This window comes from Protomyctophum bolini (assembly GCF_963924005.1).
Source record: "Protomyctophum bolini genome assembly, chromosome: 14".
NCBI lineage: Eukaryota > Metazoa > Chordata > Actinopteri > Myctophiformes > Myctophidae > Protomyctophum > Protomyctophum bolini.
The window spans coordinates 585,561-605,560 of record NC_137875.1 but is presented as its reverse complement, the minus strand read 5'-3'; the positions used below and the strand labels follow the sequence as shown (position 1 = coordinate 605,560).

The window sequence follows — 20,000 nt, the reverse complement described above, 5'->3', positions numbered from 1 at the left end:
GAAAGTATAATAAAGTATAAAGTATAATAATGAAAGTATAATAATGAAAGTATAATAATGAAAGTATAATAATGAAAGTATAATAAAGTATAAAGTATAATAATGAAAGTATAATAATGAAAGTATAATAAAGTATAAAGTATAATAATGAAAGTATAATAATGAAAGTATAATAATGAAAGTATAATAATGAAAGTATAATAATGAAAGTATAATAAAGTATAAAGTATAATAATGAAAGTATAATAATGAAAGTATAATAATGAAAGTATAATAAAGTATAAAGTATAATAATGAAAGTATAATAATGAAAGTATAATAATGAAAGTATAATAATGAAAGTATAATAAAGTATAAAGTATAATAATGAAAGTATAATAATGAAAGTATAATAATGAAAGTATAATAATGAAAGTATAATAATGAAAGTATAATAAAGTATAAAGTATAATAATGAAAGTATAATAATGAAAGTATAATAATGAAAGTATAATAATGAAAGTATAATAATGAAAGTATAATAAAGTATAAAGTATAATAATGAAAGTATAATAATGAAAGTATAATAATGAAAGTATAATAATGAAAGTATAATAAAGTATAAAGTATATTAATGAAAGTATAATAATGAAAGTATAATAATGAAAGTATAATAAAGTATAATATAGTATAATAATGAAAGTATAATAATGAAAGTATAATAATGAAAGTATAATAATGAAAGTATAATAAAGTATAAAGTATAATAATGAAAGTATAATAATGAAAGTATAATAATGAAAGTATAATAATGAAAGTATAATAATGAAAGTATAATAAAGTATAAAGTATAATAATGAAAGTATAATAATGAAAGTATAATAATGAAAGTATAATAATGAAAGTATAATAAAGTATAAAGTATATTAATGAAAGTATAATAATGAAAGTATAATAATGAAAGTATAATAAAGTATAATATAGTATAATAATGAAAGCTTGAAGGAGTTACATTTTATTATAACATAAGAGTTCAGCACCAAGGAGGACAGTGACCAAGTGACCACGGCGCTTCTCAACGACCAAACAAATGAACAATACTCTATTATACTCTATATAACGACCAAACAAATGAACAATACTCTATTATACTCTATATAATGACCAAACAAATGAACAATACTCTATTATACTCTATATAATGACCAAACAAATGAACAATACTCTATTATACTCTATATAATGACCAAACAAATGAACAATACTCTATTATACTGTATATAATGACCAAACAAATGAACAATACTCTATATAATACTCTATATAATGACCAAACAAATGAACAATACTCTATTATACTGTATATAATGACCAAACAAATGAACAATACTCTATTATACTCTATATAACGACCAAACAAATGAACAATACTCTATTATACTCTATATAATGACCAAACAAATGAACAATACTCTATTATACTCTATATAATGACCAAACAAATGAACAATACTCTATTATACTCTATATAATGACCAAACAAATGAACAATACTCTATTATACTCTATATAATGACCAAACAAATGAACAATACTCTATTATACTCTATATAATGACCAAACAAATGAACAATACTCTATTATACTCTATATAATGACCAAACAAATGAACAATACTCTATTATACTCTATATAATGACCAAACAAATGAACAATACTCTATTATACTCTATATAATGACCAAACAAATGAACAATACTCTATTATACTCTATATAATGACCAAACAAATGAACAATACTCTATTATACTCTATATAATGACCAAACAAATGAACAATACTCTATTATACTCTATATAATGACCAAACAAATGAACAATACTCTATTATACTCTATATAATGACCAAACAAATGAACAATACTCTATTATACTCTATATAATAATAAAACAAATGAACAATACTCTATTATACTCTATATAATGACCAAACAAATGAACAATACTCTATTATACTGTATATAATGACCAAACAAATGAACAATACTCTATATAATACTCTATATAATGACCAAACAAATGAACAATACTCTATTATACTCTATATAACGACCAAACAAATGAACAATACTCTATTATACTCTATATAATGACCAAACAAATGAACAATACTCTATTATACTCTATATAATGACCAAACAAATGAACAATACTCTATTATACTCTATATAATGACCAAACAAATGAACAATACTCTATATAATAATAAAACAAATGAACAATACTCTATTATACTCTATATAATGACCAAACAAATGAACAATACTCTATTATACTGTATATAATGACCAAACAAATGAACAATACTCTATTATACTCTATATAACGACCAAACAAATGAACAATACTCTATTATACTCTATATAATGACCAAACAAATGAACAATACTCTATTATACTGTATATAATGACCAAACAAATGAACAATACTCTATTATACTCTATATAATGACCAAACAAATGAACAATACTCTATTATACTCTATATAATGACCAAACAAATGAACAATACTCTATTATAATCTATATAATGACCAAACAAATGAACAATACTCTATATAATACTCTATATAATGACCAAACAAATGAACAATACTCTATTATACTCTATATAACGACCAAACAAATGAACAATACTCTATTATACTCTATATAATGACCAAACAAATGAACAATACTCTATTATACTCTATATAATGACCAAACAAATGAACAATACTCTATTATACTCTATATAATGACCAAACAAATGAACAATACTCTATATAATAATAAAACAAATGAACAATACTCTATTATACTCTATATAATGACCAAACAAATGAACAATACTCTATTATACTCTATATAATGACCAAACAAATGAACAATACTCTATTATACTCTATATAACGACCAAACAAATGAACAATACTCTATTATACTCTATATAATGACCAAACAAATGAACAATACTCTATTATACTCTATATAATGACCAAACAAATGAACAATACTCTATTATACTCTATATAATGACCAAACAAATGAACAATACTCTATTATACTCTATATAATGACCAAACAAATGAACAATACTCTATTATACTCTATATAATGACCAAACAAATGAACAATACTCTATTATACTCTATATAATGACCAAACAAATGAACAATACTCTATTATACTCTATATAATGACCAAACAAATGAACAATACTCTATTATACTCTATATAATGACCAAACAAATGAACAATACTCTATTATACTCTATATAATGACCAAACAAATGAACAATACTCTATTATACTCTATATAATGACCAAACAAATGAACAATACTCTATTATACTCTATATAATGACCAAACAAATGAACAATACTCTATTATACTCTATATAATGACCAAACAAATGAACAATACTCTATTATACTCTATATAATGACCAAACAAATGAACAATACTCTATATAATAATAAAACAAATGAACAATACTCTATTATACTCTATATAATGACCAAACAAATGAACAATACTCTATTATACTGTATATAATGACCAAACAAATGAACAATACTCTATATAATACTCTATATAATGACCAAACAAATGAACAATACTCTATTATACTCTATATAACGACCAAACAAATGAACAATACTCTATTATACTCTATATAATGACCAAACAAATGAACAATACTCTATTATACTCTATATAATGACCAAACAAATGAACAATACTCTATTATACTCTATATAATGACCAAACAAATGAACAATACTCTATATAATAATAAAACAAATGAACAATACTCTATTATACTCTATATAATGACCAAACAAATGAACAATACTCTATTATACTCTATATAATGACCAAACAAATGAACAATACTCTATTATACTCTATATAACGACCAAACAAATGAACAATACTCTATTATACTCTATATAATGACCAAACAAATGAACAATACTCTATTATACTCTATATAATGACCAAACAAATGAACAATACTCTATTATACTCTATATAATGACCAAACAAATGAACAATACTCTATATAATAATAAAACAAATGAACAATACTCTATTATACTCTATATAATGACCAAACAAATGAACAATACTCTATTATACTCTATATAATGACCAAACAAATGAACAATACTCTATTATACTCTATATAACGACCAAACAAATGAACAATACTCTATTATACTCTATATAATGACCAAACAAATGAACAATACTCTATTATACTCTATATAATGACCAAACAAATGAACAATACTCTATTATACTGTATATAATGACCAAACAAATGAACAATACTCTATTATACTCTATATAATGACCAAACAAATGAACAATACTCTATTATACTCTATATAATGACCAAACAAATGAACAATACTCTATTATACTCTATATAATGACCAAACAAATGAACAATACTCTATTATACTGTATATAATGACCAAACAAATGAACAATACTCTATTATACTGTATATAATGACCAAACAAATGAACAATACTCTATTATACTCTATATAATGACCAAACAAATGAACAATACTCTATTATACTCTATATAATGACCAAACAAATGAACAATACTCTATTATACTCTATATAATGACCAAACAAATGAACAATACTCTATTATACTCTATATAATGACCAAACAAATGAACAATACTCTATTATACTCTATATAATGACCAAACAAATGAACAATACTCTATTATACTCTATATAATGACCAAACAAATGAACAATACTCTATTATACTCTATATAATGACCAAACAAATGAACAATACTCTATTATACTCTATATAATGGGCTGAAAGTAGCCTGAAACAAATGAACAATACTCTATATAATGGGCTGAAAGTACCCTGAAACAAATGAACAATACTCTATATAATGACCAAACAAATGAACAATACTCTATTATACTAATTATACTATTCTATTATACTATAACAAATGAACAATACTCTATTATACTCTATATAATGACCAAACAAATGAACAATACTCTATTATACTCTATATAATGACCAAACAAATGAACAATACTCTATTATACTCTATATAATGACCAAACAAATGAACAATACTCTATTATACTCTATATAATGACCAAACAAATGAACAATACTCTATATAATAATAAAACAAATGAACAATACTCTATTATACTCTATATAATGACCAAACAAATGAACAATACTCTATTATACTCTATATAATGACCAAACAAATGAACAATACTCTATTATACTCTATATAACGACCAAACAAATGAACAATACTCTATTATACTCTATATAATGACCAAACAAATGAACAATACTCTATTATACTCTATATAATGACCAAACAAATGAACAATACTCTATTATACTCTATATAATGACCAAACAAATGAACAATACTCTATATAATAATAAAACAAATGAACAATACTCTATTATACTCTATATAATGACCAAACAAATGAACAATACTCTATTATACTCTATATAATGACCAAACAAATGAACAATACTCTATTATACTCTATATAATGACCAAACAAATGAACAATACTCTATTATACTGTATATAATGACCAAACAAATGAACAATACTCTATTATACTCTATATAATGACCAAACAAATGAACAATACTCTATTATACTCTATATAATGACCAAACAAATGAACAATACTCTATTATACTCTATATAATGACCAAACAAATGAACAATACTCTATTATACTCTATATAATGACCAAACAAATGAACAATACTCTATTATACTCTATATAATGACCAAACAAATGAACAATACTCTATTATACTCTATATAATGACCAAACAAATGAACAATACTCTATTATACTCTATATAATGGGCTGAAAGTAGCCTGAAACAAATGAACAATACTCTATATAATGGGCTGAAAGTACCCTGAAACAAATGAACAATACTCTATATAATGGGCTGAAAGTAGCCTGAAACAAATGAACAATACTCTATATAATGGGCTGAAAGTAGCCTGAAACAAATGAACAATACTCTATTATACTCTATATAATGGGCTGAAAGTAGCCTGAAACAAATGAACAATACTCTATATAATGGGCTGAAAGTAGCCTGAAACAAATGAACAATACTCTATATAATGGGCTGAAAGTAGCCTGAAACAAATGAACAATACTCTATATAATGGGCTGAAAGTAGCCTGAAACAAATGAACAATACTCTATATAATGGGCTGAAAGTAGCCTGAAACAAATGAACAATACTCTATATAATGGGCTGAAAGTAGCCTGAAACAAATGAACAATACTCTATATAATGGGCTGAAAGTAGCCTGAAACAAATGAACAATACTCTATATAATGGGCTGAAAGTAGCCTGAAACAAATGAACAATACTCTATATAATGGGCTGAAAGTAGCCTGAAACAAATGAACAATACTCTACGCCGCGGTGTATATAATGGGCTGAAAGTACCCTGAAACAAATGAACAATACTCTATTATACTCTATATCATGGGCTGAAAGTACCCTGAAACAAATGAACAATACTCTATATAATGGGCTGAAAGTACCCTGAAACAAATGAACAATACTCTATATAATGGGCTGAAAGTAGCCTGAAACAAATGAACAATACTCTATATAATGGGCTGAAAGTAGCCTGAAACAAATGAACAATACTCTATATAATGGGCTGAAAGTACCCTGAAACAAATGAACAATACTCTATATAATGGGCTGAAAGTAGCCTGAAACAAATGAACAATACTCTATATAATGGGCTGAAAGTACCCTGAAACAAATGAACAATACTCTATATAATGGGCTGAAAGTACCCTGAAACAAATGAACAATACTCTATATAATGGGCTGAAAGTAGCCTGAAACAAATGAACAATACTCTATATAATGGGCTGAAAGTAGCCTGAAACAAATGAACAATACTCTATATAATGGGCTGAAAGTAGCCTGAAACAAATGAACAATACTCTATATAATGGGCTGAAAGTAGCCTGAAACAAATGAACAATACTCTATATAATGGGCTGAAAGTAGCCTGAAACAAATGAACAATACTCTATTATACTCTATATAATGGGCTGAAAGTAGCCTGAAACAAATGAACAATACTCTATTATACTCTATATAATGGGCTGAAAGTACCCTGAAACAAATGAACAATACTCTATTATACTCTATATAATGGGCTGAAAGTAGCCTGAAACAAATGCAAGTACAAAATGTACACAACGTTCAATTAACCCATTGTGACCTGAGATCAGATTCGTACGAGGTTTCCACTGGACAACACACTGGTCTGATGAACCCATTCTGACCTGAGATCAGATTCTAAAAATGTCAGTCGTTCTTCGATTTTTCAAAAAATAGCAGACCTACAAGCTCGTATCGCGCCACTCGGTGGCGCGATATGAGCTTGTAGATCTGCTATTTTTCAATAGCTAAAGCATAACATGATGCTAACACCAAAACGGGTGCCAGGTCAGAATGGGTTAAAAGGGGACTCGACGTGCTTTCCGCTCTGCGAACTCATTCACTATAGCCTTTATGTCCAGTTTATTTGCGCGGTCATTTTCAATCGACAACATGGCCGGTGCAGGGAGTCTATCCTGTCCCATTGTGCTTTCTCAAGTAGCTTTTATTTAATTAGTTTACATTTTGAGAATGAGCGCTGCGCGGTCGCGACAGTGACGGGACTAGTCAGAAATAATAGGAAGGCTGTGCAAACCTCACTGAATGTAGAGGTCACTGCTGGGTGCAAACCTCACTGAATGTAGAGGTCACTGCTGGGTGCAAACCTCACTGAATGTAGAGGTCACTGCTGGGTGCAAACCTCACTGAATGTAGAGGTCACTGCTGGGTGCAAACCTCACTGAATGTAGAGGTCACTGCTGGGTGCAAACCTCACTGAATGTAGAGGTCACTGCTGGGTGCAAACCTCACTGAATGTAGAGGTCACTGCTGGGTGCAAACCTCACTGAATGTAGAGGTCACTGCTGGGTGCAAACCTCACTGAATGTAGAGGTCACTGCTGGGTGCAAACCTCACTGAATGTAGAGGTCACTGCTGGGTGCAAACCTCACTGAATGTAGAGGTCACTGCTGGGTGCAAACCTCACTGAATGTAGAGGTCACTGCTGGGTGCAAACCTCACTGAATGTAGAGGTCACTGCTGGGTGCAAACCTCACTGAATGTAGAGGTCACTGCTGGGTGCAAACCTCACTGAATGTAGAGGTCACTGCTGGGTGCAAACCTCACTGAATGTAGAGGTCACTGCTGGGTGCAAACCTCACTGAATGTAGAGGTCACTGCTGGGTGCAAACCTCACTGAATGTAGAGGTCACTGCTGGGTGCAAACCTCACTGAATGTAGAGGTCACTGCTGGGTGCAAACCTCACTGAATGTAGAGGTCACTGCTGGGTGCAAACCTCACTGAATGTAGAGGTCACTGCTGGGTGCAAACCTCACTGAATGTAGAGGTCACTGCTGGGTGCAAACCTCACTGAATGTAGAGGTCACTGCTGGGTGCAAACCTCACTGAATGTAGAGGTCACTGCTGGGTGCAAACCTCACTGAATGTAGAGGTCACTGCTGGGTGCAAACCTCACTGAATGTAGAGGTCACTGCTGGGTGCAAACCTCACTGAATGTAGAGGTCACTGCTGGGTGCAAACCTCACTGAATGTAGAGGTCACTGCTGGGTGCAAACCTCACTGAATGTAGAGGTCACTGCTGGGTGCAAACCTCACTGAATGTAGAGGTCACTGCTGGGTGCAAACCTCACTGAATGTAGAGGTCACTGCTGGGTGCAAACCTCACTGAATGTAGAGGTCACTGCTGGGTGCAAACCTCACTGAATGTAGAGGTCACTGCTGGGTGCAAACCTCACTGAATGTAGAGGTCACTGCTGGGTGCAAACCTCACTGAATGTAGAGGTCACTGCTGGGTGCAAACCTCACTGAATGTAGAGGTCACTGCTGGGTGCAAACCTCACTGAATGTAGAGGTCACTGCTGGGTGCAAACCTCACTGAATGTAGAGGTCACTGCTGGGTGCAAACCTCACTGAATGTAGAGGTCACTGCTGGGTGCAAACCTCACTGAATGTAGAGGTCACTGCTGGGTGCAAACCTCACTGAATGTAATAATTATATGTAATAATAATAATAATTATTATATGTAAAATTAGGGCAAGGTTAAGATTATGGGCGGCACAATGAACATATTGGGCAAAGGGGTTCTTTGTCTAATATTCTTGCTTGTACACCTGAACAGATACCACTCATATTAGCAGCGCCGTTATATCCCTGCCCACGGCATTTAGACAGATCTAACCTGTTATTCTCCATAGAGCCCAGGGTTTTGTTTTCAAGCTCTGCAGCTGATGAGCCTACAGTGACTTCAAACCCCCAAAAACACTTCATTGACTCGTATATCTGTAGCTATATCCATGTCATTTTTAACAACCCTCACGGAACGGTAAACCTGGGCTCAACTGGTCTATCTTGGACACATCTTGTGGGGATTCGTTTATGTCATCAATGATGTTAGCTTTCACACGTTGAGATAATAATGTAAATAATCTCATCTTGAATCTGGTGACTTAGGTATTTCACTCACCCTTCTGGTCGGCTAATTAGCTCTTTCAAAACGGGATCATATCGAGACAATAATTGAATTATTGACAAAAGGTTTCCAGTATTTCCCTGACCTATAGTCTCTGCATGGCCCCTGACCCCTGACCTATAGACCTGACCCCTGACCTATAGTCTCCGCATGGCCCCTGAACTGCAGCTAGAGTGAGTGTTACATTCACAATGCACTTCCATTGCTCATATACTATGCATGCATCAATATGTATTTGAGAACGTTGATGCTTTTCAATTTTTGAGGTAAGATGCTTCCAATCATTTATTCCATTTACCCATGCATTATCATGATATAAGGGTGCATTTCGCTTGGCAAAAAGCCAGCAAGGCTCACAGTAACAGCGGTCCAATGTTGGTGAATAGCACAACCAGCTGCGTGGCAAATCTCATCCCAACTTTATTGGTGAGATTATGATGATATTCGGTAAAACGAGTATGACTGTTATCAAAGGGAAATGGACCTTTTGGTTTGCATGGGCCCATTTTAAGGATCTATCTTTTGGTATTGGCATCCTCTGTGTTTTCACAGAAATTGGCCCGATCTGTTGGAAAGCGCTCTAGCGGATTTTCCCCCAGTTTCACCGGTAGCGTGAGCCGGAGAACTGCTGCGCCTTTCACCATGGCTTTCACCGACACTCCCAGTGTCTGCTACTTCCACAAGTTCACTGACAGCTGAGTCGGAGTCATCACTACAGCCAAGATAGACATAGAGACAGAGATAATTTGAGGCTAGGCGGGCAGGCCGCAGGAGGCTATATAAAGAATAACCATATGACTTGACGCAGTGACTTACAGTCAGTAGCATGCATAGTGCATACCTGTTAAGATGGGTTAGCTGGTTGACGCAGTGACTTACAGTCAGTAGCATGCATAGTGCATACCTGTTAAGATGGGTTAGCTGGTTGACGCAGTGACTTACAGTCAGTAGCATGCATAGTGCATACCTGTTAAGATGGGTTAGCTGGTTGACGCAGTGACTTACAGTCAGTAGCATGCATAGTGCATACCTGTTAAGATGGGTTAGCTGGTTGACGCAGTGACTTACAGTCAGTAGCATGCATAGTGCATACCTGTTAAGATGGGTTAGCTGGTTGACGCAGTGACTTACAGTCAGTAGCATGCATAGTGCATACCTGTTAAGATGGGTTAGCTGGCTCAGACTGTGTTCCTCTGACCCCGGTGGTAGGAATGGGCCAGTCGCTGGTGTCTTTCTCTACAACAGGTGGAGGTGGACGAGGGACCGGGCGAACAAAATAGCTATCTAATTTGGGAAGTTTAGCTTTTGCTAGTTCCCTTTCCTCCTTTGCTTTGCGCTTTTCATTTCCACTTGTGTTTTTATATCCGCTCATGATTAGATTGGGCACTAGTAGGCAAGCTCCGCTGTTGCACCTGGCTGGCTGGCTTGTTGTGTTGTTGACATGCATGCAAGCAGACAAGCGATTGATGATGACGTTCTGCCCTCAGTGCCCCATGACCTTTTGGGCCGGGCAGGTGTTGATGACGAATCGATTTTACAAATCAGACAATGCAATGCTGCTGCATCATGCAATGTTAACTTTGAATCCGTGTGAAATAAAATAAACCAACCAACACACACACACACAACACAATATTTATTTCAGTATTATTTAATGGCTTTTACGGTTGAAGAACGGCTCAAAATCACCTGAGTATGAGCATACGCATCAAAAGTGGCGGGTTGGCTGGGACAGTTTTTGGCGCAAAGTAACCACAGTATAACGCTAATCAACTTACAAATTACATATACATATATATAGTATATACATGATGACGTAAGAAATATGTGGATTAAAGGACCCAATGCCAGAGTGTAATTGGTTTTCGATGGTGACGTAATGACCATATGTTTTAGTGTTGGGAGGATTAAAGGTAATGCTCCTGTGTATACATGTATGTAATCTTGAACACGAATTACAATACAATCAGGAATTACAGAGAATATGATATACCGTAGGTGGGGGAGTTATGTTTGCTATAAAAGAAGATATTTTCATTAAAATAATTCAAAATGAAATCAGGATATTAGAAAGAGTAGAACACATAATTATGCATACATGTAAAAGATAAAGATCTATATATCATTCTTATGTGCAGATCACCTAAAACAGACCTTTCGAAATTAAACACATTTCTCGAAAACATGGTAAAGTATCTATCATCTCCGACTTCTGCAATTATGATAATAGGAGAATTCAATGAAGACCAATATACCACATATCAATGATTTATTTTTCTTTGAAAAACTAAAAGGGATCCAGAATATTTCTAAATTGATAAAACTGTATTTATTATATAGATAGAAACTTTAACCATACTTAATAATACTAGGTGTTTACATGCATAAAGTAGATAGGTAGCAAATAGTTACACCTAATAATTAGACATTTCAAACGTTCCTTCACAAAGATACTGAGATTTAGTTTACAGCGGTCGAAAGTACACTCTGCTTGCGCACTAGTTGGCCATTTATGGCCTACTAGTGTGCAACAAGCAAGTATGCACTCGACAGAGTGCAGTTCTAGTTAGCATTATTATCATTCATTATTGTATTATTTAATGTAATATTAATGTGTCCACTAGGTGAACACAGTTCTAGTTATCATTATTAATATATCATTCATTATTGTATTATTTTTTTATTAAAAATATATTTTTTATCCCACGATTTTGTAACCCATTTTTCACCCCTGTGCCAATCATCTACTGTGATCCTGGGCTCTACACACCCTCCACCAACCTGGGGAGAGCAACGGACTTAACTCATGCTCCCTTCATGCCTGAGTGTCCAAGTTGCTCCTTTACACCTGACAGGGGGGAGTTTCCCTGGTTGGACGTAGCGCGTGGAAGGAACACGTTATTCCAACCAGTTCCTTTCCCCTCCATCAGGCGCCACGGCTGGCCAGGGGGAGGCAGTTTAGAGACCAGGATTACTGCATGTTTTTGTGAGGGTACCTACCCTAGGGGACACGGGGAGAACATGCAAACTACACACAGAAAGGCCCTTTCGCCAACCCCCGCCTTCGTGTATGGTTGGGCAAATTGTATTATTTAATGTAATATTAATGTGTCCACTAGGTGATGCACTCCTCTGTGGTCTCTCATCAGTGCTTCGCGCTCAAAGCTCTGGCCTGGCTAGGACACATCATAGGATACTCAGGTGGGTCCTAGGTCCTTGTCTCCTCTCCTCTGTCCTAGGTCCTTGTCTCCTCTCCTCTAGGACACATCATAGGATACTCAGGTGGGTCCTAGGGCCTTGTCTCCTCTCCTCTGTCCTAGGTCCTTGTCTCCTCTAGGACACATCATAGGATACTCAGGTGGGTCCTAGGTCCTTGTCTCCTCTCCTCTGTCCTAGGTCCTTGTCTCCTCTAGGACACGTTGTAATGGTCAGATATATTTCTATCCCAGTTACTAATTATTTAAATCACGGGTTGTGAATGATCTCCCTTTAGCCCATTCTGACCTGAGATCAGATTCTAAACATGTCTTCTACATCCTGGCAGTTTTCTGAAAAAGCTACGTTTCTATGTCAGTCGTTCTTCTATTTAAAAAAGAATAGCAGACCTACAAGCTCGTAGCTTGTAGATCTGTTATTTTTCAATAGCTAAAGCATAAGCAATGAAACAGCCTATTATATTATATTGTGTTCCAGAGGCATTGAGGAGGGTGCTGTGTCAGGTGGGTCTCCACAGATATCATAATATGTTATATTATATTATATTGTGTTCCAGAGGCATTGAGGAGGGTGCTGTGTCAGGTGGGTCTCCACAGATATCATAATATGTTATATTATATTATATTATATTGTGTTCCAGAGGCATTGAGGAGGGTGCTGTGTCAGGTGGGTCTCCACAGATATCATAATATGTTATATTATATTATATTGTGTTCCAGAGGCATTGAGGAGGGTGCTGTGTCAGGTGGGTCTCCAGCGAGGACCTGAAGGAGAGCAGTCTCTGGTTGACACTCTGATGCTGAGCGACTCCAAGATGTGGAAAGGTAACCACTATAAAACCCTCACTATGTTTAACATTTAACTATAAAACTATAAAACCCTCACTATGTTTAACATTTAACTATAAAACTATAAAACCCTCACTATGTTTAACATTTAGTCTACAAAATGTCTTCTGAATCCTGACAGTTTCCTGGAGAAAGAAACCATGTTTCTATATCAGGGGTTCTCAAACTATTTCATGTCAAGGACCTAGAGTTCTCATCGGCCCCGGCCCGACCCCACCCTAACTGGGTCGGCCAATGTATTTTTCCCATCGGCTTTTCTTAAGGTATTTATTTAAAGACGGTTACGCCGCGGACAAAGCCAACTCGGATCGTGACAAATCATGACAATGAACACAATGTTTTGGGCCGATCAAATAATTTATAAGAAGAAAAACAAAACAAATAGTGTTGTGTCTCCTGCCTTTATTTTCTTCTTTCTAATGATTTGATCGGCCCCAAAACATTGTGTTCATTGTCATGATTTGTCACGATCCGAGTTGGCTTTGTCCGCGGCGTAACCGTCTTTAAATAAATACCTTAAGAAAAGCCGATGGGCAAAATGCATTGGGATTCATTTCCTGGGCCACTCGTCGTTCTGAAAGGGGGAGGGACTGCGACGCTCTATAGCCTATGGCAACATTTTCATCATTCACCGTTGGCTAACGTTGTTCCAACAGTCCCGAACAGAGCTATACAATATTATGACAACTGTCAATTTACAATTTACAATTTAGGCATTTAGCAGACGCTCTTAATCCAGAGCGACTTACATTAAGCAAGAAGAAAAAAGAATGGGAATACATCACATAAAAACATTTATCAAGAAACATGCGTAAGCTAAGAAAGTAACAGTGGAATATCTATATAATGAAACTATACATATAAACTATACATATATACTATACTATGCTATACATATGTACTATGACGTGCTATGACTACATACAATGCAATTCTAGTGCTGTCTACATAACATGCTATAAGTCTGTATCAAATGCTCTCTAAGTCTACATAAAGTGCTATCTAAGGGGGTGGGGTAAGTGCTATGGGCCATGATGGAGTCTGAAGAGGTGGGTTTTCAGACTACGGCGGAAGATTGGGAGTGAGGCTGCAGTTCTGACTGCAATGGGAAGTGCATTCCACAGTTTTGGAGCCAGAAGGGAGAAGAGTTTGGGACGTGTGGAGCGTTGTTGTCCCGGCGTTTTTAGTGAGGGTACTTCCAGCTTCCCTGCGTTGGGAAGTGCGCGGGAGGGTTTGTAGGGTCAACTTGGCTATAATCTACTAGGCTACTGTAGGCCTTCTCTGGTGCGATGCTCCACCAGTAGCGTGGCACCGAGTGCCGCGCTACTAGCTTGAAAATGTGGCGCAAATCTTTGAATATATATTATTTCAGAGCGAACGTTTTTTTACTCAAATCTTTGCTTCTGGAGGGAGGGGTCCCTGGAACAACATATTGTCAGATGGGGGTCGGCGGCCAATTACATATATTTTTGGGGGTCCTTGACATGAAAATGTTTGAGAACGACTGACACACAGAAACATGAGGTTTTAACCCTGTGAGAACGACTGACACACAAACAGAAACATGAGGTTTTAACCCTGTGAGAACGACTGACACACAAACAGAAACATGAGGTTTTAACCCTGTGAGAACGACTGACACACAAACAGAAACATGAGGTTTTAACCCTGTGAGAACGACTGACACACAAACAGAAACATGAGGTTTTAACCCTGTGAGAACGACTGACACACAGAAACAGAAACATGAGGTTTTTCAGAAAACTGTCAGGATTTAGAAGGAATGTGTAGAATCGTCCTCAGGTCTAAGGCCCTCATTTATCAACCGTGCGTACGCCAAAATATGGGTGCACGCCGAAATTGCCGACATTTTTGACATTTACAATTTCCGCCAAAGCTTGAAATTGAACGTGACAACGTTCAAATCCCACGTCTGCTCCGCAGCTGGCGTACGCTGTTTTTCTGTCTTACACAAGCGGAGCAGCATTGTCTGAACTGCTGACACGCTGTCACAGGCATCTAAACATATGTTTTCACTCCTAAAATGTTAATATAAAACGGTATGTGTATGTTAAAAAAAAGGGAGAGATTAACAACTTTACAAGTAATTAAAATCGCGCAATTAAAAACAATATAACATGTTTACAATGTATTAGTTTGTGCTTATTCAAACAGTGCTTTACTGGCCTTGTTATGCAAGCGCACTTGTGAGATGATTTTGGAGCGCATGCGGTGATGCGGCATATGTGATTATGATATTATTTTAAAAAAGGCATACATACAAGACTGCACGCCTTTATTTCCAAGTGATAATGACAAGCATACAGCTTGCCTATTTGTAGTAAGTAGCCTACCAGCAGGCTATAGGCGTAAGGGGCTTAATCATTCACCATTTCAATAAGTGCTTTGACAGTTCAGATAAAAGCGAGATCATTTTCGGGGGTCGGGAGGGAGGACGGGACCGCGGCGTGCGTCGCCAACACATACCAGCTAGCCGCGGCAAGCCTTCATCCATATGTTTATGATTCGTTCATCAATGATCAAATCACTACATAAACGTTGATTATGACTGCCTTGGCGACATGATAGCCTCTCTCATGCTGCATGAGAGAGGCTATCATGTCGTCAAGGCAGTCACCTACAGGACTTTAATATCACATCAGTGCGCAGTCTTCGCCGTGCACAGCGCACGAATGGGTAAAATTAATATAGGCCAGCCTACAAACTAATTCCATTCATGGCGATGTGATGTCGAGGTGTCATGTAGGTGCGTGCGTGGACATGACAGCAAGGCAAGCGAGGTGAGAGGGAAACTTTATTTAATTCATGCAGGTGTTCGCTCTTTATTTATTTAACAAGACACCAGTTGGGCTTGCAAGTTGCGTGTGCGTCTGTGTGTGTGTGTGTGTGTGTGTGTGTGTGTGTGTGTGTGTGTGTGTGAGAGAGGGGGGTGAGGCGCCAGAGGCAGGCAGCAAGACACGGGAGAAACGTCTTTTTTCCTGTAAGTTTTCCTGTAACCCTGGTTACCAAACTTACCAGCCGTCGTATTTCAATTGTTCATGTCGCAAAAACGAGGGCGAGGCTTGATTTCATAGGGCGTGCCAGATAGATTTCAGCCGTCACATTTATTAACGTCAGAACGAAATGAAGGAAGGATCAGCTGTTTGCGATCACTTTATAAATGCCGTGGCGACGTGGGTGTACCACGAAACCTGCACTCGAATCTGTGGCAGATTTTACACTCAAATGAGGGCCTAAATGTGTAAGTCTAAGCTGCAGACACTAGAGGGCAGTGTTGCATGCAGTTAAACCTCTGTGCTGCTATTTGGTTTTGTACAATACAAACAGAACCTTCTTCTGTGTGTGTGTGTGTGTGTGTGTGTGTGTGTGTGTGTGTGTGTGTGTGTGTGTGGGTGTGCACGTGTGTGTGCACGTGTGTGTGTGTGTGTGCGTGCACGTGTGTGTGTGTGTGTGTGTGTGTGCGTAGGAGCGAGGAATGTCTACCATCAGCTGTTGATGAGCAGTCTCCTAATGGATCTGAAATATAAGAAGCTGTTTGCCATCCAGTTTGCTAAGGTAAGGCACGCACGCACGCACACACGCACGCACGCACGCACGCACGCACGCAGTTAACAAATGATCTGCTTCTAGCGTAATGTTCCGTCTGACATTATACAGGCAGACTAAAAGCTGAATAACTCCTAATCTACGGAGCTCTCTGTGGTTTAATCTACGGAGCTCTCTGTGGTTTGGATGACGGTTAATCTACAGAGCTCTCTGTGGTTTAATCTACAGAGCTCTCTGTGGTTTAATCTACGGAGCTCTCTGTGGTTTGAATGACGGTTAACGGCGAACGGTTCTGGAGTTACGTGGATGACAGACGGACAGACAATACGTACACAGAACACACAGAGACATTTATAGATTGATTATCATTAAAAACAAATTGTCTGTCTCTCTACCTGTCTGTCTCTCTGCCTGTCTGTCTCTCTGCCTGCCTGTCTGTCTCTCTGCCTGTCTGTCTCTCTGCCTGTCTGTCTCTCTGCCTGCCTGTCTGTCTGTCTGTCTCTCTGCCTGTCTCTCTCTACCTGTCTGTCTCTCTGCCTGTCTGTCTCTCTGCCTGTCTGTCTGACTGTCTGTCTCTCTGCCTGTCTGTCTCTCTACCTGTCTGTCTCTCTGCCTGCCTGTCTGTCTGTCTCTCTGCCTGTCTGTCTCTCTACCTGTCTGCCTCTCTGCCTGCCTGTCTGTCTGTCTCTCTGCCTGTCTGTCTGTCTGCCTGTCTGCCTGTCTGTCTGTCTGTCTCTCTGCCTGTCTGTCTCTCTGCCTGTCTGTCTGTCTGTCTCTCTGCCTGTCTGTCTCTCTACCTGTCTGTCTCTCTGCCTGTCTGTCTCTCTACCTGTCTGTCTCTCTGCCTGTCTGTCTCTCTGCCTGTATGTCTCTCTACCTGTCTGTCTCTCTGCCTGTCTCTCTGCCTGTCTGTCTCTCTGCCTGTCTGTCTCTCTGCCTGTCTGTCTCTCTACCTGTCTGTCTCTCTACCTGTCTGTCTCTCTGTCTCTCTGCCTGTCTGTCTCTCTGTCTCTCTGTCTCTCTACCTGTCTGTCTCTCTGTATCTCTGCCTGTCTGTCTCCCTGTCTCTCTGCCTGTCTGTCTCTCTACCTGTCTGTCTCTCTGTCTCTCTACCTGTCTGTCTCTCTACCTGTCTGTCTCTCTGTCTCTCTACCTGTCTGTCTCTCTACCTGTCTGTCTCTCTACCTGTCTGTCTGTCTGTCTGGTAGAACTACGAGCGTTTGCAGAGTGACTACGTGAAGGACGACCACGACCGCGAGCACAGCATCACCGACCTGTCTGTCCAGATCTTCACCGTCCCATCGCTGGTGAGTACACCGTCCCATCGCTGGTGAGTACACCGTCCCATCTCTGGTGAGTACACTGTCCCATCTCTGGTGAGTACACTGTCCCATCGCTGGTGAGTACACGGTCCCATCTCTGGTGAGTACACTGTCCCATCTCTGGTGAGTACACTGTCCCATCTCTGGTGAGTACACCGTCCCATCGCTGGTGAGTACACGGTCCCATCTCTGGTGAGTACACTGTCCCATCGCTGGTGAGTACACGGTCCCATCTCTGGTGAGTACACCGTCCCATCGCTGGTGAGTACACTGTTCCATCGCTGGTGAGTCCTAGGACTCCTAGGAATTATTACCATGAAATGTCATTAAATCTACATTATATGAGTATGAGGTCTGATCAGTGATCAATAGGTCTGATCAGTGATCTATAGGGCAGTATGAGGTCTGATCAGTGATCCATAGGTCTGATCAGTGATCTATATGGCAGTATGAGGTCTGATCAGTGATCCATAGGTCTGATCAGTGATCTATAGGGCAGTATGAGGTCTGATCAGTGATCTATAGGGCAGTATGAGGTCTGATCAGTGATCCATAGGTCTGATCAGTGATCTATAGGGCAGTATGAGGTCTGATCAGTGATCCATAGGTCTGATCAGTGATCTATAGGGCAGTATGAGGTCTGATCAGTGATCCATAGGTCTGATCAGTGATCAATAGGGCAGTATGAGGTCTGATCAGTGATCCATAGGTCTGATCAGTGATCTATAGGGCAGTATGAGGTCTGATCAGTGATCCATAGGTCTGATCAGTGATCTATAGGGCAGTATGAGGTCTGATCAGTGATCCATAGGTCTGATCAGTGATCTATAGGGCAGTATGAGGTCTCAGGGGCAGGTATCAAGATGAGGTTTCCCATCGACCCGGTCCAGTTTTCCATCGACCCGGTCCAGTTTCCCATCGACCCGGTCCAGTTTTCCATCGACCCGGTCCAGTTTCCCATCGACCCGGTCCAGTTTTCTATCGACCCGGTCCAGTTTTCCATCGACCCGGTCCAGTTTCCCATCGACCCGGTCCAGTTTTCCATCGACCCGGTCCAGTTTTCCATCGACCCGGTCCAGTTTTCCATCGACCCGGTCCAGTTTTCCATCGACCCGGTCCAGTTTCCCATCGATCCGGTCCAGTTTTCCATCGACCCAGTCCAGTTTTCCATCGACCCGGTCCAGTTTTCCATCGACCCAGTCCAGTTTTCCATCGATCCGGTCCAGTCCACTCCAGCTGTCCCCCAACATTCTGTCTAATCATACTACTGTTCTCTGTGTGCGCGTGTGTGTGTGTGCGTGCGTTTGTGACTGTGTGCATGTGCGTGTGCATGCGTGAG

General features: G+C 37.9%; 1 protein-coding gene across 1 annotated transcript in view; it reads left to right on the top strand.

Moving 5' to 3' along the window:
* Nucleotides 1–20,000, top strand: part of ubr2 (ubiquitin protein ligase E3 component n-recognin 2) — a 94,015-nt gene that overhangs the window by 14,066 nt on the left and 59,949 nt on the right. The window contains exons 10-13 of the mRNA XM_080782475.1: nt 12,828–12,909; nt 13,644–13,748; nt 17,260–17,348; nt 18,548–18,646. Coding sequence (XP_080638601.1) covers nt 12,828–12,909; nt 13,644–13,748; nt 17,260–17,348; nt 18,548–18,646 — 375 coding nt within the window. The remainder of the gene's footprint in view (nt 1–12,827; nt 12,910–13,643; nt 13,749–17,259; nt 17,349–18,547; nt 18,647–20,000) is intronic.